The 27,945-nt window shown below is 45.2% G+C and overlaps 1 protein-coding gene across 1 annotated transcript in view; it reads right to left on the reverse strand.

Annotated features, from left to right (window-relative positions):
• GABBR1 (gamma-aminobutyric acid type B receptor subunit 1) overlaps positions 1 to 27,945 on the reverse strand; it is a 301,061-nt gene that overhangs the window by 56,485 nt on the left and 216,631 nt on the right. The window contains exon 7 of the mRNA XM_060759261.2: positions 6,718 to 6,878. Coding sequence (XP_060615244.2) covers positions 6,718 to 6,878 — 161 coding nt within the window. The remainder of the gene's footprint in view (positions 1 to 6,717; positions 6,879 to 27,945) is intronic.

Genomic DNA, 27,945 nt, shown 5'->3' on the forward strand with positions numbered 1-27,945 from the left:
TTCACGGCTCTGGCAATGCCCAGCCATCCATCAAGACAAAGCAGGCATGGACAAACTTTGGCCCTCCAGGTGTTTTGGACTTCAACTCCCACAATTTCTAAGGGCCAAAGTTTGCCCATGCCTGAGACAAAGGCACAACCATCCATCTCATCTTATTCTGTGTCACATTAACAGTGATACAAACTTATTCTTCTCTCACTACTAGTAATGCATCTATACTATAGAATGAATGCAGTTTAACTGCCAGGATTCAATGCTACGGAATCCTGAGAGTTGTAGTTTGGTAAGAGACTAGTATTATTTGGCAGGGAAGACCAAAGCTGTTGTAAAACTACAGCTCCCAGGATTCTACAGCATTGAGCTATGGGAGTAAAAATGGTGTCAAAATGCATAAATTCTACATTGTAGGGTACACGCACCCTAGGCCAGTATAATTCCCTATTTTTTAAAAAATCCTTACTAAAAAGCCATAGTAATTCTTGACTGCTCCATACTGCCAGTTGGGGTTTGTCTCAGAGATGACAGTAATCGTTAGATAGTAAATTTTAAGAAGAATGGCTTTAATGACATACTCAAGCAATCCCACATCATCAAGATGTTGTGATCTGTGCAAAAGCTGAGGAACGGATCGTCTAAACGTCTAAGACAGTGGATCTCAATTTGTGGGTCCACAGATGTTTTGGCCTTCAACTCCCGGAAATCCTAATACAGTAGAGTCTCGCTTATCCAACCCTCACTTATCCAACATTCTGTAATATCCAATGTAGTCCAGAGTGGGAGAAAGAAAGAACCCTTGTCTGTTTTGGTGCTAAATTCGGAAATACAGTAATTACTATATAACATTACTGTGTATTGAACTGCTTTTTTCTGTCAGTTTGTTGTAAAACATGATATTTTGGTGCTTAATTTGTAAAATCATAATGTAATCATAAGGCTTTCCCTTAATCCCTCCTTATTATCCAACATTTTTGCTTATCCAATGTTCTGCCGGCCCATTTATTTTGGATAAGTGAGATTCTATTGTAGTTGGTAAACTGGCTGGGAGTTGTAGGCCCAAACACCTGGGGATCCACAGGTTGAGAACCACTGGTCTAAGTCATGCTATCTACAGCTGACCAATGGTAGAACTCTTCCAAGCTCTGAGCAATATAGACAATAGTTAAGGCCAGCATGAAGGTAAATAGTAAGCTGGGCAAAGAGCACCAGTTGTTCCATTTCAAATGACTTTTGCAGCTGTTACAGAATGGCTATACCATAGCCAAGGAAGGCTATTTTATTTATTTATTTCGCGCATTTCTACCCCACCCTTCTCAACCCCCGAGGGGGGACTCAGGGCGGCTTACAAAAGGCACAATTCGATGCCAACAACAGACAATAAGATAAAACATGTATCAACAGCAATTATAAACAATGAAAACAATCAAGTTATACATCACAATCAATAAAAACCAATCTCATGCTATCTTCTCCTGATTTCACCCACCCAACTGCAGAAACAAGTAACATCCACCTGTAAATTGCAGAAGAAACACGAGTTCATTGATGAAAGTTTGCCATGGGGGATAGTTCCCAAACAACCTGTAGAACTTGAAAAGAAGAGGTGAAAGGCACTCCTAGAATAGTCCTGTCAACAAACACTGAGCCATTCAACTGAACCTGACTTTTCAGCTTCGTGACCAGGACAAATGCCCAGCTTAACACCCCTGAGCCTAGCACTATTGACTTTGCTCTAAACACCACTATCATCAATCACCCAGTTCTTCCCAGGTAGTTCTATCCCTGCAGGCACAATCTTCTGCATATTTGCTAGAGGTCTGATCCTACCTTTCTCTCTTATGTGTTTCCTTCCTCCTCTGGACATTCGTTCTCCCTGCCAGCAAGTCTCTCAATAAATACAGAGCATTTCCATGTGTGTCTCAACAGGACTCTTCATTTCACAACCCACAAGCAGAGCCTCCTAATCAGCCCCACTTCTTCCCAATTTTGCATCCCAAACCTCCTTTTCACCTTGCTGCTGTGTCAGAGCACAGCACTCCCCCAAAGCCCCCTGCAACCCCTTTCTATGACAAGGCACTCTTCTCCATAGTCTCTGACACATCTCTGTGGCATCACCTCCCTATGAAGTTCCTCACGACTTGACTCCCTGTGGCATCCAGCGAGTTTGGCTGTGCTGTCCTGACAGCTGACAGGGCTGCAAAGGATGTCTATGAGAGACTGCTATGGACCAACGTGATAGCAAGGTGAAAAGGGAGAAGCCAAGTAGAGAACAGAGTCCTCAAATTTCCCATCTCTCACTTCTCAAGGGCCTTAGTGATTCACCTAGTTCAGTCCCTTTCCTCACTCTTCAATCTTCCACTGCCTGAATGTTGTCCTGATCAGTGAACCTTCACCCTCGCTTGCCACCCTCACCTACTTTCAAGGTTGTTTTTTCCACTCTCATCTATTTCTCCTTCTTCCTATGGACCTCCTAACTAGAAAGAGAAACACTCCTCAGACAGGCAACCTTAACTGGTGCAGCCCTGTATTTTGTGTCAGTAGAAGTGGGCAGAATGCATACAGAAGACCTCAAAAAACAACCCTAAGTGTGTGATGCCTATACCTTCATGCCTAGGAGGGCTCACTTCTCCTCTTCTCAGCTGCACTTAGCCATGAGGCAGAACAGCTACCCAACAGAGATCTGCTAAAGCTCAAAGCAGAAGATTTCCACACTTGGGCACAAAAAAATCCACTGGTTCATTCTGATCAAGTCACACTCTCTCAGCTCTGGGAAATCCTGTGAAAACCTTGGGGTCTCTATAAGTTAGAAAGGTCTTGAAGGGAACAGAATTGGGGATTCCTTCTCCCAATGAATCATAGAATTCTAAAATAGGAAGACAACAAGGGCCATCCAGTCCAACCCCATTCTGCCATGCAGGAAAACACAATCAAAGCACTCCTGATAAATGGTCATCCAGGCGCTGATTAAAAACCTCCAAAGAATAATGGGGGCATCTCAATTTCCCAATCTCTAATAAAACCAGTTTCAACAGCACAGAAAGTGGGAAGACTTTGAAGCCCTGGCCCACACCATCAGCCTCCTTATCACCCACCCTGACCGAACACGCTGGGTGACGCTAGGCAAGTCATTCTCTCAACCTCAAAGAACCCTGTGATAATGTTTGGAATGACATAAGTCAGAAATGTCTTGGAGACACGCAGCAACAACTGATAAGGGGATACACTCCCAAATGATGGTGGCATCTCCAGTTCCAAACTTCCAATAAAACCCTGCCAGAAGGTGGAAAGACCTTGGAACACTAGTCCACCCCATCAACCACAAAAACTACTGGGCGATCCTGGGCAAGTCACACTCTTTTAACCCTAGAAAACTCTGTGAAAATCTTTGGGTTGCCATAAGTCTTGAAAGAAGACAGCAATAAATGATGAGAGATTTCTCCCAATAACAGGAGCATCCCCCCTAGTTGACCTCCAAGAAAATCAGTTTTAACAGTGCCAGAAGCTGGGAAGACCTTTGGGCACCAGCTCACAGTCTCAGTCGCCTTGACCCCACCTGGAGAAAACCCCCTGGGTGACTCTGGACTAGTCACATTCCCTCAGCCACCTTGTGAAAACCTTGAGATTTCTTCTCCCAATGATGCAGGGTTTCCCCAGTTCCCAACCTCCAAGAAAACCAATGATAATTACAATAATAATGTAAACTTTATTTATAAACCGCCCTCTCTCCCCAAGGGGACTTAGGGTTGTTTACACACAAAAAAGGCAAACATTCAATGCCCAAACATATACAAATACATTACAGTAATGCTACATTATACTAAATAACAACAACAACAACAATAATGTCAACAACACAGATGGTGGAGTGACCTTTATACCCCACCCCACAGCATCAGCCACAAAAACTATTGGATACCCTCAAGTATGTCACACACTCTCAGCCCCAGAAAAAAACCTTGTGAGTACCTTAGGATCCCCTCTTGCAATGATGGGAATCTAATGGATGACCCTGAGTGTGTCACGCTCCTTCATCCCTAGAAAACTTTCGGATAGCCATAATTTGGAAAGGTCTTGAAGGCACAAAAAACCAAATCATAGGGTCATCCTTTCTCCCAATGATGAGGGGTATCCCTTCCCCCTTTCCCCAACCTCTAAGAAAACCAAACTCAATCATGACAGATGGTGGAAAAACCTTTGTGAGCTGCCCTGATGTTGTGAGCCTCCCTGAATCTCCTTTGGGGTGAGAAGGGCAGGATATAAATGCAACAAATAAATAAATAATTAAGCCACAACAAAACCCTTGGATGGCCCTATGGAAGTCACACACTCTGAGCTCTGGAAAACCCAGTGAAAACCTTGGGATAGTCATAAGTGGAAAAGTCTTGAAGGCACAAAAGAAAAGCAAAGCCAATGATGGTGAGGATACCATCTCGGAATGATGAAGGGCATCTCCTCTCCTAATGATGAGGGTACCCAATGGATGAGAGGCATCCCTAATTCCCCATCTGTCAAATTTAGAAAACAACAAAAGGCAGACATCACTTGGAGCCCTAGATGCATCAGATTGATGGACAAATACACTGGGTCCCTCTGGGCGAGTCACACTCTCTCAGCCTTTATAAACCCTTTCTCAAAGAAGCATCCCAATTCTGAAACCTCCAAGAGAACCAAATCCCATCAGAAACAGATGGTAAGAAGACCCTTGTACTCACCTGGACAAATCCCACACTCTCTCAGCCCTTGAAAACCATCCCAACTCTGAAACCTCCAAGAGAACCACATCCCAACAGGGACTGATGGTAAGAAGACCCTTGTCCTCACCTGGACAAATCCCACACTCTCTCAGCCCTAGAAATCCCTTTCTCGATGAAGCATCCCAACTCTCAAACCTCCAAGAGAACCAAACCCCAACAGGGACAGATGTTAAGAACACCCTTGTCTTTTTCAGTCTTAGAAAACTCTTTCTCAAGGAAGCCTTCCAACTCTGAAACCTCCAAGAAAACCACATCCTAACAGGGAGAGATGGTCAGAAGACCCTTGTCCTCACCTGGTCAAATCCCACACTCTCTCAGCCCCAGAATACCCTTTCTCAAGGAAGCATCCCAACTCTGAAATCTCCAAAAGAACCAAGCCCAAAAGGGACAGATGGGAAGAAGACTCTTTTCCTCACCTGGACAAATCCCACGCTCTCTTAGCCCTAGAAAACCCTTTCTCAAGGAAGCATTCCAACTCTGAAACCCCCAAAAGAACTACATCCCAACAGGGACAAATGGGAAGAAGACTCTTGTCCTCATCTGGACAAATCCCATGCTCTCTCAGCCCTAGAAAACCCTTTCTCAAGGAAGCATCCCATCTCTGAAACCTCCAAGAAAACCACATCCCAACAGGGAGAAATGGTAAGAAGACCCTTGTCCTCGCCTGGCCAAATCCCACGCTCTCTCAGCCCCAGGAAACCCTTTCCCGAGGAAGCATCCCAGGAAAGAACTACATCCAACAGGGACAAATGGGAAGAAGACTCTTGTCCTCACCTGGACAAATCCCACACTGTCTCAGCCCTAGGAAACCCTTTCCCGAGGAAGCATCCCATCTTTGAAACCTCCAAGAGAAGCACATTCTAACAGGGACAGATGGTAAGAAGACCCTTGTCCTCACCTGGACAAATCCCAAACACTTGGAGGGCTGAAGTTTGCCCAGGCCTGGGATACCCTCTCCACATGATGAAGGGCATCTTCTCTCCTAGTGATGAGGACACCAATCCACACCCAATGGATGAGAGGCATCCCCAATTCTCTAGAAAACCCTTTTAAAGAAAGCATCCCATCTCTGAAACTTCCAAGAGATCCAAAACCCAAAGGGCGCCGATGGTAAAAAGAACCTTGCCCTCACCTGGACAAATCCCATACTCTGTCAACCCTTGGAAACCCTTTTTCAAGGAAGCATTCCAACTCTGAAACCTCCAAGAGAACCAAACCCCAACTGGGAGAGATGATAGGAATGCTCTTGTCCTCACCTGGACAAATCTCACACTCTCTCAGCTCTAGAAAACCCTTTCTCGAGGAAGCATCCCAACTCTGAAACCTCCAAGAGATCCAAACCCCAACAGGGACCGATGGTAAGAAGACTCTTGTCTTCACCTGGACACATCCCACACTCTCTCAGCCCCAGAAAACCCTTTCTGGAGGAAGCATCCTAACTCTGAAACCTCCAAGAGAGCCAAACCCCAACAGGGACAGATGCTAAGGACATCCTTGTCTTTCTTAGCCTTCAAAAACCCTTTCTTAAGGAAGTATCTCAACTCTGAAACCTTCAAGAGAACCAAACCCCAACCGGGAGAGATGATAGGAATGCTCTTGTCCTCACTTGGACAAATTCCACACTCTCTCAGCCCCAGAAAACCCTTTCTCGAGGAAGCATCCCAACTCTGAAACCTCCAAGAGAACCAAACCCAAAAGGGACAGATGGTAAGAATGCTCTTGTCCTCTTCTGGACAAATTCCACACTCTCTCAGCCCCAGAAAACCCTTCCTGGAGGAAGCCTCCCAACTCTGAAACCTCCAAGAGAACCAAACCCAAAAGGGACAGATGGGAAGAAGACCTGGACAGATCCCACCCTCTCTGGGCCCCGAAAGCCTCGTTGAGGAGCACCCCTGAGGGTCCCCTGCTCCCACCCTGGGAAGGGCAATGGGTGGCGGGGGAGAGGGTGGAAGGGGGGAGGTCTCACCTCGCTGTCGCGGTGGTCGAGCCGGAGCTCGTAGTCGGGCAGGATGTCCCTGCGGCTGTTGACGTCCTCGAGGGCCATCTGGGCGGAGGGCAGGCAGGCTTGTCCCCCGGGCCAGCCGCCGGTCATGGGGAAGAGGGCGCCGATGTGGAGCCGCTTCTTGCCTGCGCCCAGCGGGGGAGAGAGCAAGAAGAGCCAGCCCGTCAGCACCAGCAGAGCGGCCGGGGGACCGCCGCCGCCACCGGGGAAGGCCATGCTGGCTGGACGGGCCGCAGGGTCAGGGCAGGCGAGGGAGAGGGACAAGGAGAGGGAGAGAGAGAGAAGAAGCAGGAGGAGGCGATGGCGAGGGGGCCAGGGCCGGCTCCTCCATGGCGTTGCTGCTACTGCTGCTGCTGGTAGTGATGCTGCTGCAGTGAGCCAGCCAACGGGGAGGGGAAGGGGGAGAAGGAGGGAGGGAGGGAGGGAGAGAGAGAAAAAGAAAGAGACAGAGAGAACGAGAGAGAGAGAGAAGGAGGCGAGGAGGGGAGGGGGCTAAGGAGCCGCCGTCCAGGGCACGCAGGGAATGGCAATGAGGAGCCCAGCAGAGAGGAAGGAAGGGAGGAAGGAAAGGGAAGGAAGGAAGAGGCGGAGGAGAAATTTGGGTGGGTGGGGGGCTGCACGACGAAATGAAAGGGGGAAGCTGGGTTGTTGTGAGTTTTCCGGGCTGTATAGCCATGTTCCAGAAGCATTCTCTCCTGACGTTTCTCCCACATTTATGGCAGGCATCCTCAGTGGTTGTGAACTCTGTTGGAAACCATGAAAATTGGGTTTATATATCTGTGGAATAATGTCCAGGGTGGAAGAAAGAACTCTTGTCTGCTTGAAGCAACTGTGAATGTTGCAATTGGCCACCTTGGTTAGCATTAAATGGCCTTGCAGCTTCAAAGGCTATGATTTCGGGTAACATGATTTCACAGACTTGGTTGGCAGGAACAAGGGACAGGGCCTTCTCAATGGTGGCCCCTCAGCTATGGAACGCCCTCCCTAGGGGTATCAGATCGGCCCCCATCCTCCTAACATTTCGGAAAAAAAGTTAAAACCTGACTTTTTGAACAAGCTTTCCCAAATGCAGTGTAGCAGACAAACTCTGATCTTCAGAACAACTAGACAATGCGATTGGGTAATGAGACGCTGTGGATTTATATTTTTATCGGTTTTATTTTAATTTATCAAATTTATGCTAAATGTTTTAATTTATTGTCGAAGGCTTTCATGGCTGGAATCACTAGGTTCTTGTGGGTTTTCTCGGGCTATAGGGCCATGTTCTAGAGGCATTTCTCCTGACGTTTCGCCTGCATCTATGGCAAGCATCCTCATCCACCTCACTACCTCTGAGGATGCTTGCCATAGATGCAGGCGAAACGTCAGGAGAAATGCCTCTAGAACATAGCCCTATAGCCCGAAAAAACCCACAAGAACCTAAGGTTTTAATTATTCTTTGTTTTGTAGGCATCGAATTGTGCCATTTGTAAACTGCCCTGAGTCACCTTCGGGCTGAGAAGGCGGTATATAAATATGGTTAATAAATAAATAGCGTTTTGAAGTTTGATACGCTAGTTTTTTAATGATCATTTTAATATATCTGTTTATTTTACTATACATGTATGTTTACATGGGTACAGTTGTGATATATTTGAGAAAGCACAAAGTTTAAAAACTTGGCATTATACGAAATGTCCTTTGACCAATAGCTGGCCACTTGGTGTTGCTATAAGAAGGTCCTCCACTGTGCATGTGGCAGGGCTCAGGCTGCATTGTAATATGTGGTCTGTGGTTTGTTCTTCTCTTCACTCGCATGTTGTGGATTCCACTTTGTGGTGCCATTTCTCAACGTTGGCTGGGAGTAGTACCTTTATGAGGTCTTTATAGAAGCTTTACAATGTTTATGTGTCTTAACTATGCTGTAACCCGTCTCCAGTCACAAGGAGAGGCAGGTAAGAAATACAATTCTATCTATCTATCTATCTATCATCTCTTTCCCTATCTTAATAGAGAGACAGATATTCAAAATGTATTAACATGAAAAGTGCTGAAGAGGAGAGGCGAGTAAGAAATACTATTATATCTATCTATGTATCTAGATAGATGGATATTCAAAATGTATTAATATGAAACGCTGGCTGAAGAGTTCAATAAATGGAAGGAATTTCTGTTGTTGAAGGCTTTCATAGCCAGAATCACTGGATTGCTATGAGTTTTCCAGGCTGTATGGCCATGTTCCAGAAGCATTTTCTCCTGACATTTAGCCACATCTATGGCAGGCATCCTCAGAGGTTGTGAGGTCTGTTGGAAATTAGGCAAGTGGGGTTTATATATCTGTGGAATGTCCAGGGTGGGAGGAAGAACTCTTGTATGTTGGAGTCAAGTGTGAATGTTGCAATTGGCCAGCTTGATAAGCACTGAATGGCCTTGCAGCTTCAAAGCTTGGGGATTTCAATGGCTTCTCTGTGTAGTCAAACACGGTGGTTGTTAGAGTGGACCAGCATTTCTGTGTTCTCAGATAATATGCTGTGTCCAGTTTGGTTCTTCAGGTGCCCTGCTATGTCTGACTTCTCAAGTTGAATTAGTCAACCATGTAGACAATTTCAACAGAAAAGAGAAAACCATGAAAATGAACAAAACCTGGCTACCAGTATTTAAAAAACTCTAAAATCAGGACAGTAAATAAAGAACGACACTCAAAAAACAGGGGAATTCCAGACATGATTTCACAGGAAACAATCAGGGCCAGCTAACACCCCCCAACAAAGGATTCCCCCAGCCAACAACCAGCCAAGTTCTGAAGTTGCAAGACCATTCAATGCTAACCAAAGTGGCCAACTGCAACATTCACACTTGCCTTCAACAGACAGTTCTTTGTCCCACCTTGGACATTCCACATATATGTAAACCTCACTTTCCTAGTTTCCAACAAACCTCACAATCTCTGAGGATGCCTGCCATAGATGTGGATGAAACATCAGGAGAGAATGCTTCTGGAACATGGCCGTACAGCCTGGAAAACTTACTGCAACCCCCTCCTCCCTCTCGGTTCATAGCAGCAGTTCCTTCCATTTATAGAACTCTTCAGCTACCTTATCATGTTAAAATTGTGTGATCATAATTCCATAGGGACAAAATGGGAAGGATCCCTCACTGCTTCTTTCTCCTCTGCCCACTTCCAAATGCCCTGCACTAAGCCTGGATGGACTCCAGCAAAGGATCGCCGCCTTGTCGGGGCGCTGGAGCTTGAGCACCTCAATGATGTCATGAGCGAAACCGTGAAGGGACACCCAAGACGGGACGGTTGTGGCAGAGAGGTCAGACCAAGCGTGATCCCTGGGGAAGGCAATGGCAAACCACTCCAGTATCCTTGCCAAGAAAACTAAATGGACCAGTACAACCAGAGATATGTCGGTATGCCATTGGAAGATGGGACTCCCAGGTCGGAAGATGGCCAAAATGCTACTGGGGAGGAGCAGAGGATAAGTTCAACTAGCCCCAGATGTGATGACGCAGCTAGCTCAAAGCCGAAAGGAAGGCTAGCGGCCGACGGTACTGGAGGTGAACGACGAATCCGATGCTCTAAAGATCAACACACCATAGGAACCTGGAATGTAAGATCTATGAGCCAGGGCAAATTGGATGTAGTTATTGGTGAGATGTCAAGACTAAAGATAGACATTCTGGGGGTCAGCGAACTGAAATGGACTGGAATGGGCCACTTCACATCAGATGACCACCAGATCTACTACTGCGGACAAGAGGAACATCGAAGAAATGGAGTAGCCTTCATAATTAATAAGAAATTCGCTAAAGCGGTGCTTGGATACAACCCAAAAAATGACAGAATGATCTCAATTCGAGTGCAAGGAAAGCCTTTCAACATTACAGTGATCCAAATATATGCCCCAACCACAGCTGCTGAAGAAGCAGAAGTAGATCAGTTTTATGAGGATCTGCAGGACCTACTGGATAATACACCAAAAAGAGACATTATTTTCATTACAGGAGACTGGAATGCCAAGGTGGGAAGTCAAATGACAACAGGGATCACAGGCAAGCATGGTCTGGGAGAACAAAATGAAGCGGGACGCAGGCTGATAGAATTTTGCCAGGAAAACTCGCTGTGTATAACGAATACTCTCTTCCAACAACCTAAAAGACGGCTTTACACATGGACCTCTCCAGACGGTCAGCACCGAAATCAGATTGACTACATCCTTTGCAGCCAAAGGTGGCGGACATCCATCCAGTCGGTGAAAACAAGACCTGGGGCTGACTGTAGCTCAGATCACGAACTTCTTATTGCCCAATTTAGAATAAAACTAAAGAGATCAGGGAAAATACACAGACCAGTTAGATATGATCTCACTAACATTCCTAGCGAATATACAGTGGAAGTGAAGAACAGATTTGAAGGACTAGATTTAGTAAACAGAGTCCCAGAAGAACTATGGACAGAAGTCAGAGACATTGTTCAGGAGGCGGCAACAAAGTACGTCCCAAAGAAAAAGAAAACCAAGAAGGCAAAATGGTTGTCTGCTGAGACACTGGAAGTAGCCCAAGAAAGGAGGAAAGCAAAAGGAAACAGGGATAAGGGGAGATATGCCCAGTTAAATGCACAATTCCAGAGGTTAGCCAGAAGAGATAAGGAACTATTTTTAAATAAGCAATGCATGGAAGTGGAAGAAGACAACAGAATAGGAAGGACAAGAGACCTCTTCCAGAAAATTAGAAACATCGGAGGTAAATTTCAGGCCAAAATTGGTATGATAAGAAACAAAGATGGCAGGGACCTAACAGAAGCTGAAGAGATCAAGAGAAGGTGGCGAGACTATACAGAAGATCTGTATAGGAAGGATAATAATATTGAGGATAGTTTTGACGGTGTGGTGAATGAGTTAGAACCAGACATCCTGAGGAGTGAGGTTGAATGGGCCTTAAGAAGCATTGCTAACAACAAGGCAGCAGGAGACGACGGGATCCCAGCTGAACTGTTTAAAATCTTAAAAGATGATGCTGTCAAGGTGATGCATGCCATTTGCCAGCAAATATGGAAAACACAAGAATGGCCATCAGACTGGAAAAAATCAACTTATATCCCCATACCAAAAAAGGGAAATGCAAAAGACTGCTCCAACTTCCGTACAGTGGCCCTTATTTCTCATGCCAATAAGGTAATGCTCAAGATCCTGCAAGGAAGACTCCAGCAATACATGGAGCTAGAGTTGCCAGATGTTCAAGCTGGGTTTAGAAAAGGCAGAGGAACGAGAGACCAAATTGCCAATATCCGCTGGATAATGGAGAAAGGCAGGGAGTTTCAGAAAAACATCTACTTCTGCTTCATTGACTATTCTAAAGCCTTTGACTGTGTGGATCATAATAAATTGTGGCAAGTTCTTAGTGGGATGGGCATCCCAAGCCACCTTGTCTCTCTCCTGAGGAATCTGTACAAGGACCAAGTAGCAACAGTAAGAACTGACCACGGAACAACAGACTGGTTCAAGATTGGGAAAGGCGTACGGCAAGGCTGCATCCTCTCACCCAACCTTTTTAACTTGTATGCAGAACACATCATGCGATGTGTGGGGCTGGATGAATGCAAAGCTGGGGTGAAAATTGCTGGAAGAAACATTAACAACCTCAGATATGCAGATGACACCACTCTGATGACCGAAAGCGAGGAGGAGCTGAGGAGCCTTCTAATCAAGGTGAAAGAAGAAAGCGCAAAAGCCGGGTTGCAGCTAAACGTCAAAAAAACCAAGATTATGGCAACAAGAATGATTGACAACTGGAAAATAGAGGGAGAAACCATGGAGGCCGTGGCAGACTTTGTATTTCTAGGTGCAAAGATTACTGCAGATGCAGACTGTAGCCAGGAAATCAGAAGACGCTTACTTCTTGGGAGGAGAGCAATGTCCAATCTCGATAAAATAGTAAAGAGTAGAGACATCAGACTGGCAACAAAGATCCGCCTAGTCAAAGCCATGGTATTCCCTGTAGTCACCTACGGATGTGAGAGCTGGACCTTAAGGAAGGCTGAGCGAAGGAAGATCGATGCTTTTGAACTGTGGTGTTGGAGGAAAGTTCTGAGAGTGCCTTGGACTGCGAGAAGATCCAACCAGTCCATCCTCCAGGAAATAAAGCCCGACTGCTCACTGGAGGGAAAGATACTAGAGACAAAGTTGAAGTACTTTGGTCACATCATGAGGAGACAGGAAAGCCTAGAGAAGACAATTATGCTGGGGAAAGTGGAAGGCAAAAGGAAGAGGGGCCGACCAAGGGCAAGATGGATGGATGGCATCCTTGAAGTGACTGGACTGACCTTGAGGGAGCTGGGGGTGGTAACGGCCGACAGGGAGCTCTGGCGTGGGCTGGTCCATGAGGTCACGAAGAGTCGGAGACGACTGAACGAATGAACAAGCCTGGATGGAAGCAGTATACAGTACTTCCATGACATTGGGGTTCCAGCTTGCAGAGAAACCTGTGTACCAGTCATCCTAGCTCAGATGCTCAAACTCAATGTCTCACTTCCTGAAAGCTATTATTATTATTATTATTATTATTATTATTATTATTATTATTATTATTTAGCCTCCTCTGCCTTGGAGCGCTGGTACTGTGGCATAGCAGGATTAATGCCACTTTTAACTACTAGGGCTGGAGATATTGTAGGTTTACAAGGTCTTTAGCCTTCTCTGCCAAAGAGTACCCAGGGTGCTTTTACATTGCAAGGATTGATGCAGTTTGGCACCACTTTCCCTGCCAAGGCTCAATGCTATGGAATCCCAGGAATTGCAGTCTTGCAAAGTCTTTAGCTTTTTCTGCCAAGTAGTGTTTGTTCCTCACTGAACTACTGCTCACCATTCCATAGCACTGAGCCACTGATTCTACAGTGGAGATGCACTGTGAGTCTTATTTTTGTTCCTTCGCAATTCTCTGAATCACATTATGACATCCTAGCAAAATATTATGGGACTTTTCCCAGTAATGGCTAGAGACAGTTGTTTTTAAGGGAGAGGGTATGTCTGCAATATTAGAGGAGGAAGCCTGGAGTGGCCACAAAGTGTGCATTTACACCAGGCATGGGAAAACTTTCTAACTTGAGGGCCACATGCTAGCATTCCCTGCTAGAAGGACTGGCTGTCAAGGAAGGGAAGGAGGAAGGAAAGAGAGAAGGAAGGAATGACAAAAGGGAGGAAGGGAAGGATGGAAGGAGAAAGAGGGGGAGAGGGAAGGAGGAAGGAAAGAGGGAAGGAAAGACAAAAGAGAAGGAAGGAAGGGTGAAAGGGTGGAAGAAAAGGATGGAAGGAAGGAAGGGAAGGATAAAGGAAATAGAAGGAAGGAATGACAAAATGGAAGGAAGGAAAAAGAGGGAGAGGAGGAAGAGAGAAGGAAGGACAAAAGGGTGGAAGGGATGTATGGGGAAGGAGAAAGAGGGAGGGAAGGGACAGGAGGGAGGGAAGATGAAGGAAAAAGAGAAGGAAAGACAAACGGAGGGAAGAATGAAAGAATGGAAAGGAAGAATGGAAGGAAGGAAGGGAAGGAAGAAGTGAAGAAAGAATGGATGGAAGGAAGGGAAGGATAAAGGAAAGAGAATAAAGGGAAGACAAAGGGAAGGAAGGTAGAAGAAAGAGGAAGAGAGGGAGGAAAGAGGGAAGGAAGGACAAAAGGATGGAAGAGAAGGATGGATGGATGGAGAAAGGGAGGGAAGGGAGGAAAGGTGGAGGAAAGAGGGAAGGAAGAAAAAACAAAAGGGAGGGAAGGAGATAAGGATGAAAAGGAAGGAAGGAAGGAAGGAAAGAAGAGAGGAAGGAAGGAAGGGAAGGAGGAAGGAAAGACTGAAGGAAGGGTGGAAGGGAATGGAGGTAGGGAGGAAGAGGGAGGGAAGGATGGAGGGAAGGAGGAAAGAAAGAGGAAGGAAGGAAGGGTGGAAGGGAAAGAGGTAGGAAAGAGAGGGAAGGAAGGGATAGTGAGAGAGAGGAGTATCTGAGAAAAGAGCCCAAGGGGGTGCATCTGGCACCTGGGCCTTGGTTTGCCTATCCCTGATCTACACTATAGCATGAAAGTGGCACCTTTTTCACTGCCCATGGTTCAATGCTCTGTAGTTCTAGGAATTGTAGTTTGGTGAGGCAGCAGCACTACCTGACAAAGATCTTGTCAAACTCCCACTTCAAGAATTACATAACATGAAGCCATATCAGTTAAAGTGGTATCAAACTGCAGTGTAGATGCACCCATGGAGAAAGGAAGATGAGGGAAGGAAAGGTGGCAGGACTGGATAAAGACCTTTAGATGCCCTAAGCACTTAAAAGACAGAGGAAAACTGGAGGGGGGAAGTGATGGGTTGATGAAGAGGGAACTGGAGTTGAAGGAAAGATGGGGTTCGGAAAGGGAGAATAGTGGGGGATGGGGGTGCGGAGATTACTAAAGGGGAATAGAAGATGGAAAAAAGAAGGCAAAGTGACTCAGTCATGAACCACTAAGAAGGGCAGAGGAGGTGATAGAGTAGAGAAGAGAAATGCGGGAAACAGGGTGAAGAATTGGGGACTGGGAAAAGGGTGAGCGAGAGCCAACCAGGGATGATAAGGAGAGAGAGATGGATGGAAAGCAGGCATGAAGCACCTGGGAGACATTAGATGCATCTACCCTGTGGAATTAATGCAGTTTGACAGGAGAGTTGATTGAGGCCAGGAGGATAAAATTTATGGGAAACTGGGTAAAAAAAAGTGATAAATAAGAAAGCAGAGAAAGATGAAAGCATTATCCAAGAGAGAAAAGAGTGCTAAATAAATGAGGGGAGGAAAAGGCTGGTACAAAGAGTTAGTGTCTGGAGAACAGAAAAGAAAAATGGAGACAAGAAAGTGAGCAGACAAGGAAGAATAATGGAAAAGGAGACAAAGATGGATGGACAGATGGGAAAAAAGTTGGTGGAGAAGCCTGGGAGAAATTGGTGGTGGGGATAATGGTGGGAAGGATGTAGAAAAGTGCAGGGATAAGAGATAAGGTGATGAAGAGATAATGAAGCAGAGCTAGGGTGAAGATACAGATTGAGTGATGGAGGTACTTTGAAGAGCAAGGCTGAATGAAAAGCTGACGAAGAGACACAAATTAGGTTGGGAGCTAAAAGATGGAGAAAGGAGATAAAGGAGATGGTAGGACCTGTATGGAATCATTCAGTCAACATTATGTAGTGGTTTGAGAGTTGGTATGAATCCAGGGACTAGAATTTGATTTCGCTCGGCCAAGGAAACGCACTGGGCAAGTCGCACACCCTTAGCCCTATAAAACACGGTGATAGGTTTGCCTCAGTCACAATTTGTAGGAAACAACTTGAAGGCACACAACAACAAACAGAACAGGAAAGCAGACAAGAAGGGGAATCAAGGCAAAGGTGCAGAGCAGGTATGGGGAGAAAACGCAAACAGGACTGACCAAAACAATTAAGACTAGGCAAAAGCCAGGGCATATTCTGAGAGGTCCAGAGAGTAGTGAGACAAGGATGCAATGGCAAGGGCTAACAAAAAGGTAGGGGTCACAGCCGTCATGGAAGAGACAAAGGAATCCCAAGCCTACATGCAGAGGGACCTCCATTTAGAGCAGCCTTCCCAACTTTTCCTAGACAGCAAATACCATTATGACTTGGGATAATGGAACCTATAGGTCCTATAGCACATCTCGTGAGTCCCAGGTTTAGGAAGGTTGATTTCAGGGTGCATCTACATTGCAGAATGAATGTTCTTTGAGACTAGGTTCTTGTGGGCTTTTTTTGGGCTATAGGGCCATGTTCTAGAGGCATGTCTCCTGACGTTTCGCCTGCATCTATGGCAAGCATCCTCAGAGGTAGCGAGGTCTGTTGGAATTAGGACAATGGGTTTATATATCTGTGGAATGACCAGGGTGGGGCAAAGAGCTTAAGAGTTTTAAATATGTCATTTTTCTAGAATGATGTTTCCCAAAGGATGTCCAATTCCTGAAGCCTCAGCTGGCTTGGCAAAAGGTCGGGACTATTGGAGTGGAAGTCCAAAATGCAAGAATTTGGGAAACACTGTGGTAATCACAACCAGGTGACACACTTTCCTCATATGGATTGAAATTGCAGGAAAAAAATTCCACCTAGACATTAGGAAGACCTTCCTGATAGTAAGAGCTGTTTGGCTGTGGATTATGCTGCTACCTGGGAGAGTGGCGGAGTCCCCTTCGCTGGAGGTTTTAAAGCAGAGACTGGATGTCCATCTCATATGACAATACATTCTTTGAGACTATTTTAACTGGATTCCCCAGTCAGTAAGAAGCCACACCTTGAAACTGCTAGGCCATTAAATGCTAATCAAGGTGGCCAACTGAAACATTCATATCTACCTCCAACAGACAAGAGTTCTTTCTCCCACCCTGGACATTCCACAGATATATAAACCCCACAGACCTGCTACAGACCTCACAACCTCTGTGGGCGCCTGCCATAAATGCAGGTGAAACGTCAGGAGAGAAAGCTTTGGGAACATCGCCATACAGCCTGAAAAATTTACAATAACCCAAGGCTAAAGACCTTAAAAAACGACAGCTCCCAAGATTCCATAGCATTGAGCCATGGCAGTTCAAGTGGTGTCAAACTGCATTAATTCTACAGTGTAGATGCACCCTAGGATAAACATAATCCCTCTGAATTCCAGCTAACCAAAAGAAAATCTAAATCAGGTAAAGAGGCCAATGAAAACTGAGAATACAAGCAGTCCCCAAGTTACGAACAAAACAGATCATGTAGATTTGTTCGTAAGTTGAATTTGTAAGTCAGAACAGGCACATCTATCTATCTATCTATCTATCTATCTATCTATCTATCATCTATCTATCTATCTATCTATCATCTATCTATCTATCAGGTTTGGATAGCATAGGGAAGTATTAACACCCCTTTGGTGTGTGTTTTGCCGTCTGTTCAGAAGATCTCACTCCACTTTCTGTGCCTGTGATAATTGGATTTTGAAAAACTTGGCTTGTTTTGGAAACAAGGATTGGTGACAAAGCCTCAAATGAGACCCCTTTCTCCCCATGATAACTCTTTCAAGCATGAATTTCCCTTCCGAGGAGGAGTAGATTTCTCTCACTTCCTGTTGTTTCATCCCCGTTCTTAACTATGAGTCACGTGGATGTTTGTAACTCGGGGACTGACTGTAGCTGCTTTGGCTCAATTCTGTTCCCTGTTCTGAGACGAGGGGGAAGCAGGTTTTTGGCCGAGAACAGGACACCGGGAGCCAGGATTCCTGAATCTGCGGGAAAGGGAGCCCAGCTGATAGTATGTGTGTGCCTTTTTTTGCAGCGGGTGGGATGGGGGGTACTGTGAAGTCCTCGGCTCTTTTCCCAGCTCTGGGGAAATAGGGAGGGGGTGGTGTATGTCACCAGCTCCCCTCCCTGCTGGTTGCTGACATTTTCCTGGCACAGACACATGCGGAGGTGGTTGGGAAGGAAACGGAAGCAGCAGCAAAAGGAATAAAGATTCCCTGCAGATCAATGCACTTTCACCAGCCGCTCTCCAGCATTCGCCCCCTGTGAGGAAACTGAGGCTTAGAGACACGAAAGGGCATGCAGAAGAGGAAAAGGGGGGAGGCAATGGAGGTAGAAATTAGCAGCCTATGAGCCTCTCTACACCCACCGCCCTCCAGCAACTATTAAGTCCCTCTTCTCAATCTTTATATAGAAACTGGAGCAGGCCTGGGCAAACTTCAGCCCTTCAGGTGTTTTGGACTTCAACTCCCACAATTCCTCACTGCCTCAGGTGCCTTCCTTTTTTCCCCAACAGCAGCTTCAGCGGGAGTTGAAGTCCAAAACACATGGAAGGCCGAAGTTTGCCCAGACCTTCAGGCTCTGATACCCCATCTACACTGACCATTTAATGCAATTCAAAGCTAGCTTCAAATTGCAGTGGCTAGACAAAAACTCTTATAAAAACACATTAAAGTAAGTCCTTAATTCACAGCTTGTGCAGCTTGTGCAATCACCATCCAGGTCTCAAACTGATTCGAGGGTTTCCTATTTAATCATCTGCACAGCAAAACCATTTTCTTCAAAACTGGTTTGAAACTGAATTGAGTGTTCAGTGTCATTGTGCCCTAGGTCTCAGGATTTGGGCTCGAAAGGGCAGGATTTTGAGAAGAGGAGGGTTGCAGCTTGTGTTACCTTCCCAACTAGAAAGCATTTTCAGCCTAAGAGTTATAAATATGCCATCTTTCTAGAATGGTGTTTCCCAAAGGATGTCAAATTCCTGAAGCCTCGGCTCACTTGGCTATTTATTTATTTACTTATCGTGTCAGGAGCAACCAGACAGTTGTATTACATTTTTAACAAAACAAACAAACAGACAAAACACATGAGGCTTCTCTCATGTCCCCCAGCTGACTTGGCTAAAGGTCAGGGAGTCTTGGAGTGGAAGTCCAAAATGCAAGAGTATGGAAAACACTGTGGTAGTCACAACCATGCTCTCCTCATACAGAAAGATACAGAATGGGGGACGCCCTGCTCGACAGCAGTACATGTGAAAAAGATCTTGGGGTCCTTGTGGACAACAAATTAAACATGAGCCAATGTCATGCGGGAGCTTAAAAAGGCAAAGGGATTTTGGCCTGTATAAATAGGAGTCTAGTGTCTAGATCCAAAAAAGTCATGCTACCCCTCTCTCTTCTGCCTTGGTCAGACCACACCTGGAATCACACTCTGTCCAATTCTGGGCACCGCAATTGAAGGGAGATTTTGACAAGCTGGAATATGTCCAGAGGAGGGTAACTAAAATGATCAAGGGTCTGGAAAACAAGCCCTATGATGAGTGGCTTTAAAAGTTGGGCATATTTAACCTGAAGAAGAGAAGGGTAAGAGGAGACATGATGGCCATGTATACATATATGAGGGGAAGTCCTAGGGAGGAGGAAGCAAGCTTGTTTTGTGGTGCTCTGGAGACTAGGATGTGGAACAATGGCTTCAAACTACAGGAAAGGAGATTCCACCTGAACATTAGGAAGGACTTTCTGACTGTGAGCTGTTCAGCAGTGGAACTGGAGTGTGGTGGAGGATCCTTCTTTGGAGGCAAATAAGTAGAGGCTGGATGGCTATCTGTTGGGTGTGTTTTTGATGTGATTTTCCTGCTTCTTGGCAAGGAGTTGTACTGGATGGCATACGAGGTCTCTTCCAACTCTAGGATACTATGATTTGGGCTTGAAAGGGCAGGATTTTGAGATTCATAGAATCATAGAATCATAGAATCAAAGAGCTGGAAGAGACCTCATGGGCCATCCACTCCAACCCCCTGCCAAGAAGCAGGAATATTGCATTCAAATCACCCCTGACAGATGGCCATCCAGCCAGAAGAGGAGGGCTGCCACTTGTGTTACCCTCCCAGCTAGAAAGCATGTTTAGCTTAAGAGTTTTAAATATGCCATTTTTCTAAAATGATGTTTCCCAAAGGATGTCCAATTCCTGAAGCCTCGGCTGGCTTGGCTAAAAGTCAGGGATTACTGGAGTGGAAATCCAAAATGCAAGAATTTGGGAAACACTGTGGTAGTCACAACCAGGTGACACACTTTCCTCATATGGATTGAGGAACTCTCTGCCTTGGAGTGTGGTGGAGGCTCCTTCTTTGGAAGCTTTTAAACAGAGGCTGGATGGCCATCTGTCAGGGGTGATCTAAATGCAATATTCCTGCTTCTTGGCAGGGGGTTGGACTGGATGGCCCATGAGGTCTCTTCCAACTCTTTGATTCTATGATTCTATGAATTGCAAGAAAAGAGATTCCACCTAAACATTAGGAAGACCTTCCTGATAGTAAGAGCTGTTTGGCTGTGGATTATGCTGCTGCATAAGAGTGGCGGAGTCCCCTTCGCTGGAGGTTTTAAAGCAGAGGCTGGATGGCCATCTGTCGGGGATGCTTTCATTGTGTAGCAGAGGTTGGACTGGATGGTCTTCGGGTTCTCATCCAACTCTAGGATTCTATGCGATGCACCAATGAGGAGGATCTGCTAAAAGTGGACTGCTGTCCAGTTTTGATACCTTGTTTGAAGTTTGAATACATAATTATGTGTCTGTTGACTTATGGCATTGGCAACCCCATTAATTGTCATAGGGCTTTCTTAGGCAAGGAGTGGCTTGACAATTCCTTTCTCTGGAATATAACCTGCAGCACTTGGTAACAGTTTCCGCATCAGACTACCAAAACATATCCATTGACCAAAAACTACTTTCGAAAAGGATGCACCTTAAGGATGTGAGAAGCCTTGGACCGAGAAGAGATGGAATGCGCTCGTTGCTAAGCAACCACCAACCCTCTTCCATTGTCTCTGGATTTGGGCCTGGAAACAATAGCATGGCCTACTTTAGTCTAACCCTAGGGCCCTTTCACATTTACCAATTAGCAGCTATTATCCCATTCTTAACGGGGCTACAGAATCCTGGTGTTGGTACTTTGGTGAAGAATTATATAAATAAATATCCCTTCCTAAATTGAGACTGGGATATTTATAATCCTCACAGGGCTCTAGTTCCTTCACCAAACGCCAGGATGCGGGTCCTAAATTGAGACTGGGACCCAGTGTGTTTTAGTGGTTTGAGTGTTGGACTATGGGTGTATCTACACCAGGCATGGGCAAACTTGGGTCCAGATGTTTTGGACTTCAACTCCCACAATTCCTAACAGCCTTAGGCCCCTTCCTTTTCAAACTTTTAATTCCCACAGTGTAGATGCACCTACGACTCTGGAGACTACTATTTGGATCCCTGCTCAGCCATGAAACCCACTTTGGGTGAGCCATACTCTCTCAGCATCAACAGAAAGGCAAGGGCAAACCTCATCTGCACAAATCTTGCCAAGAAAACCCTTTGATAGGGTCACTATAGATCGGAAATGACAGACAAGATGGTGCTTCTTCTCGGTGCAATGGCCATTGCATCCTACTTCAGGACTGGCAAGTGGCAACAGGGTAGGTTCCTCTGACATACCTAGTTTCGAGCATGGAAAACTGTTTTTGTAGTGCACACAACTCTGTTATTCAAAATAGAGAATCATAGAATTGGAAGAGACCTCATGGACCATCCAGTCCAAACCCTTGCTAAGAAGAAGAAAAATCAAATTCAAAGCACCCCCGACAGATAGCCGTCTAGCCTCTGTTGTCAAAGGCTTTCATGGCTGGAATCACTGGGTTGTTGTGTATTTTCCAGGCTGTATGGCCAAGTTCCAGAAGCGTTCTCTTTTGACATTTTGCCTGCATCTATGGCAGGCATCCTCTGACGTTGTGAAGGCTCACAACCGGCCTCACAACCTGTGAGGATGCCTGCCTTATATGCAGGCAAAATGTCAGGAGAGAATGGAAAACATACAACAACCCATCTAGCCTCTGCTTAAAAGCCTTTAAAGAAGGAGCTTCCACCACACTCCAGGGCAGAGAGTTCCAGGGCCTTCTCGGTGGTGACCCCCGCCTGTGGAATTCACTCTGCAGCAAAATTAGATCAGCGTCCTTCTTCCTTTCTTTCAGAAGAAAACCGAAGACGTGGTTGTGGAACCAGGCTTTTGGCTAATGGATATAACGGCACCTGAACAGTGAATTGGACCAGATGGTTGTTATAATGGAAATGTCTTTATGACTGGATAACTAACTAATGTTGTTTTAATGTATTGTATTGTATGATTTTGTTTTGCTTTTAGAATAGTAATTATTGCGGCATCAAATCGTTGCCATTGTTAGCTGCTCTGAGTTCCCCTGTGGGGGTGAGAAACGCAGGGTAGAAATGCTGTTAATAAATAAATAAATAAATTCCACTGCTAAACAGCTCTCACCATTAGGAAGTTCTTTCCAATGTTCAGGTAGAATCTCCTTTCTTGTAGTTTGAAGCCATTGTTCCACGTCCTAGTCTCCAGGGCAGCAGAAAACAAGCTTGCTCCCTCCCTATGACTTCCCATCACATATTTATACATGGCCATAATGTCTCCTCTCACCCTTCTCTTCTGCAGGCTAAACATGCCCAGCTCTTTAAGCTGCTCCTCATAGGACTTGTTCTCCAAACCCTTGATCATTTTAGTCGCCCTCCTCTGGATATATTCCAAAAGTTCTGAATGTCACCTACTTGCTGTTTCAGACATTTATAGGATTCTGTTGTACAGCGGACTCTGCAGAAGATGCTTCCGCTGTCCTTCATAAAAAGGGAAATCAGGCTGTTTAGCAAGCCTTGCAAATGTTGATTTGTTCCCAGTAAATGCTTGATTTTTATGCCTATTTTATATACGGGATAATGTAGAAATATTCTCAGTCCAAATAAGGGTCCTGAGTGGAAAAGTTTAAGAAGCCCTGGACTAACATTGCTTCTGAATTCGATGGCAGAAGTGGCACTTTATTTCATGGCCAGCCTCAGTCTCAGAGGTGGGCAAAGCACAAGGTTGTTTTTGCAGCCTCTGATTTATTTATTTACTATACTTGTATAGTATTTCTCGGCCTATTGGTGACTCAAGGCGGTTTAAGGGTAACACAGGCATGGACAAGCTTGGGCCCTCCAGGTGTTTTGGACTTCAACTCCCACAATTCCTAACAGCCAATAAGCTGTTAGAAATTGTGGGAGTTGAAGTCCAAAGCACCTGAGGGGCCGAAGTTTGCCCATACCTGTTCTAACATGCTTTTTTGAAAGAAAATCCAAACAGGTGAATTGCCTTTCTTGCTAGTCTCCAAGAGTCCTGTTACACTACCAGATTATAGCACTATCAGATTATAGCACTTTCAGTACCATGTCTACATCCTGAAGAATTGTAGAGTTGGAAGAGACCACAAGTGCCATCCAGTCCAATCCTGGGGTTTGTAATTATATATGAGACACTAAAACTCTCTCTGCTGAGAATCCTAAATGCTGAATCCCAGGACTCCCACAGTGGTTGAAGTGGAATCGTACCATTACAACTGAACAGCGTGAAAGGGCCCTAGAAGTAGTGGCAATTTGCCACCGAACAGGATTGCAATCCTCCGTGCATTATTTAACTTCATTTTCAAAACCATAAGGGCACTTCTGTCCCTCTATCAACACATTTGGCCAGTCTACAAAACCCTCTTGAAAATCGCAGAGACAGAAACTTGGTCTTCAGACCCACTGAGATTCCTAGGCTATGTTTCCAATCCTTTCTACTGTTTAGATTTCCTGATGTCTTTCTTAGTGTAGAGAAAACAGGGTTAGGGACTAAATGACAAGCTGCAGTACTGTGGAAGTGATGGGCAGGAGGAATTGTAGCTGCCTTGCATTCAGTAGATGTAAAGAAGCATTTCTCAACCTGAGTGTCAAGACCCCGGAGGGGTAGTCATGAGGGGGTCTCAGAGGGGTCGCCAAAGACCATCACAAAACAGTATTATCCATTGGTGATGGTGGTTCTGTGTGGGAAGTTTGGCCCAATTCTGTTGTTGGTGGGGTTCAGAATGTTCTTTGATTGTAGGTGAACTATAAATCCCAGCAACTACAACCCCCAAGTGTCAAGGTCTGTTTTCTCTGGATGTGGGTGAACTACAACTCCAAAACTCAAGGTCAATGCCCACCAAACCCTTCCAGTATTTTCTCTTGGTCATGGGATATCTATGTGCCAAGTTTGGTTCAATTCCATCATTGGTGGAGTAAGGAATGCTCTTTGATTGTAGGTTAACTATAAATCCCAGCAACTAAAACTCCCAAATGACAAAATGAATCCCTCCCAACCCCACCGGTATTCAAATTTGGGCATATTGTTTATATGTGCCAAATTTGGTCCAGTGCATGAAAATACATCTTGCATATCAGATATTTACATTACGATTTATAACAGTAGCAAAATTAGTTATGAAGTAGTAACAAAAATAGTTTCATGGTTGGGGGTCTCCACGTCATGAAGAACTGTATTAAGGGGTCGCGGCATTAGGAAGGTTGAGAAACACTGATGTAAAGGTAAGTGTCTTATGCTTTGCAATTTGTCCTATATTGTTATTCTGAGGCTCCAAATTCTTTCTGACTTATGACAACCCAAAGGTGAAGTTATCACAGGGCTTCCTGAGGCTAAGAGTATGTGGCTTATCTAGGGTCATCCAGTGGATTTCTATGTCTAAGTGAGGATTTGAACCTTGTTCTCTAGAGCAGTGCTTCTTACACTTTCCCACTCAGAACCCTTTTTGGATTGAGAAATTTTATGTGATCCTGAGTATGGAAGTATATAAGATAGGTATAAAAATAAAACAATTACTGATAAAAAACCAGCATTTGCAAGGAATGCTAAACAGGCCGATATTCCCTTTTATGAAGAACAGCTAAAATATCTTCCGCAGAACCCACTGTAAACACTGCAGAATAAATTTGTGTAAATGTCACCAACATTCAGCTAAAGGTTAGGACACACAGTTTAAGGAGATGTGCTCTGGAATAGTAGTCCAACACTCACATTATTATGCCACTCTGGCCTAATCTACACTACCAAATAAAATCCAGATCATCTGCTTTGAACCGGATTGTATGGCAGTGTAGACTCATAATGAGCCCCCTGGTGGCATAGCAAGTTAAACCACTGAGCTGCTGAACTTGCTGACTGAAAGATTGACGGTTCGAATCTGGGGAGTGGGGTGAGCTCCCGCTGTTAGGCCCAGCTACTGCCAACCTAGCAGTTCGAAACCATGTAATAGGTACTACTCCTGCGGCAAGGTAATGGCGTTCCATGCAGTCATGCTGGCCACATGACCATGAAAGTGTCTACGGACAACGCTGGCTGTTCGGCTTAGAAATGGAGATGAGCATCACCCTCCAGGGTATGACACAGCTAGATTTAATGTCAGGGGAAATCTTCACCTTTACGTTAGACTCATAATCCATTTCAAAGCAGATAGTGTGATCTATCTATTTTGATAATCTGGATTATATGGCAGTGTAGAAGGGGCCTCTGTCTCCTCCTGCATCCAAATCCACTGTTTAGGAAGCCATGGATTCTCAAAATTGTGCCCAAAGGAAGACCAAATGTTGCTAATTTGGGAGGAAATATAGAAGATAAGCTGTTAATGCTAATTGTGTTGAGGGAGAGGAGAGGACGGTTCAGCCCCATCTTTTAAAAGAATATTGGTACAAAGCAGTGCTTACTAATTCCTGGCTGAGGATGAGATATCATGGTAAAAGGGCAAATCCATTACATGCTTTCAAGACCCAAGGGAAGGACATGAGAGAAGCAAATAGTCTCTCAAGAGGTGACCTCACTGGCTTGTTTTCAGCACTCTGATGTTGTTGACTGGATGACCACATCTTGATGGGAAAGGGGCTGAGCCTTTTTGCTTTGCCAAGGCTTTTCACTCTTTTTCACTGATCAATTTTTGTGTTTTATATTATTTTAGATTATAAACCTAAAGCAGGTGTGGGTGGCTGCAGAAATATAAGGACCATTTTCCATCTCTACATTCCTCAATGGGCTGCATTTCAATGTATAGTGTGAACATGACAGTCCACCTCTTCCAGTGTCATTCTTTGATATTCTGTAAAACCTGAGGGTTTTTTTTGGGGGGGGGGGAGTGTCTGGGGTGAAACTCCAGTGGTTTGACTCATTTTTAACCATTTGGGGTGCAATAAATTGCCCCAAAGTGTGCATAGAAGTCTTAGGAACACTAATTGGTGACCACAATTGGCTTTGTGTCCACCTCTGGCTAAAAGGCAATGACTGATTACTGATATCTGTACAATATTCTGGGAGGAAAGGAAAAACTTTTTAAAGTCAATGAAAAAAAAAAAGGAATAAATCTGACACGTACTACATACTGCATGAGAAGTGCCCGAATGACTGAAATCTTCCCTAATGATAGTCTATGTCTCCTTACATCAAAACCTTACATTGAGAAATATGGTTATTAGGATGTCAAAAGATCCTGCTGCATCTAAGTATTAGCTAGTGGTTGGGTAGCTAGCTACTGGAGAAATGTCCTTTTATGGTCAAAGGCTGTGGGACTGAAGAATTTGAGCACATTTTACACTTGCCAGGAAGACGCAGCTGTGAAAATAACCTTCCCAAGGTTAATACAGCTTTACCCATGACCACAATTTATAGAATTAGTCACCCCACAAAACATCACTACCCAATGGTAAATCTCCATACTTTTGAAGATGGAGCAGACTTGTTTTCTGCTGCTCTAAAGGTTTCCCCCTGACATTAAGTCCAGTTGTGTCCGACTCTAAGGTGTGGTGCTCATCTCCATTTCTAAGCTGAAGAGCCGACATTGTCCATAGACACCTCCAAGGTCATTTGGCCAGCATGACTGAATGGAGCGCTGTTACCTTCCTGCTAAAGCAGTACCTATTGATCTACTCACATTTGCATGCTTTTGAACTGCTAGGTTGGCAGAAGCTGGGGCTGACAGCGGAAGCACACGCTGCTCCCCGGATTCGAACCTGCAACCTTTTGGTCAGCAAGCTTAGCAGCTCAGTGGTTTAACCCACTGCGCCACCAGGGGCTCCCTACCAAACATTAGGAAGACAGAATCATAGAGTTGGAAGAGACCGCACAGGCCATCCAGTCCAACCCTCTGCCAAGAAGCAGGAAAATGGCATTCAAGGTGTCCTTTGTTTGATGGTGGGTTGCGCTGCTAAAAAGCCTGAAGGAGTGTCCTCCATTGGGAGTTTTTCAAGCAGAGACTGAGTGGTCATCTGTTGGAAATGCTTTGATTGTGTGGACTGGATGGCCCTTATAGTCTCTGCCAACACTACACAGACCCACAATGGCAATGGTGATTTGTCAGCCTGGGGGTCACTCTTGGCCCCACAGGAACACTTCTCATCACACTAGAGAATGAATCCACTTTGAATCTGGTTTCTGCCTCCTGTAGAAATCATAGAATCATAGAGTTGGAAGAGACCTCATGGGCCATCCAGTCCAACCACTTGCTGAGAAGCAGGAAAATCGCATTCAAAGCACCCTCGACAGATGGCCATTCAGTCTCTGTTTAAAAGCTTCCAAAGAAGGATCCTCCACCACACTCCGGGGCAGAGAGTTCCACTGCTGAACGGCTCTCACAGTCAGGAAGTTCTTCCTCATGTTCAGATGGAATCTCCTTTCTTGTAGTTTGAAGCCATTGCTCCGCATCCTAGTCTCCAGGGCAGCAGAAAACAAGTTCGCTCCCTCCTCCTAATGACTTAGTCTTACGTATTTATACATGGCTATCACGTCTTCTCTCAGCCTTCTCTTCTTCAGGCTAAACATGTCCA

This window comes from Anolis sagrei, chromosome 2 (assembly GCF_037176765.1).
Source record: "Anolis sagrei isolate rAnoSag1 chromosome 2, rAnoSag1.mat, whole genome shotgun sequence".
Lineage (NCBI taxonomy): Eukaryota > Metazoa > Chordata > Lepidosauria > Squamata > Dactyloidae > Anolis > Anolis sagrei.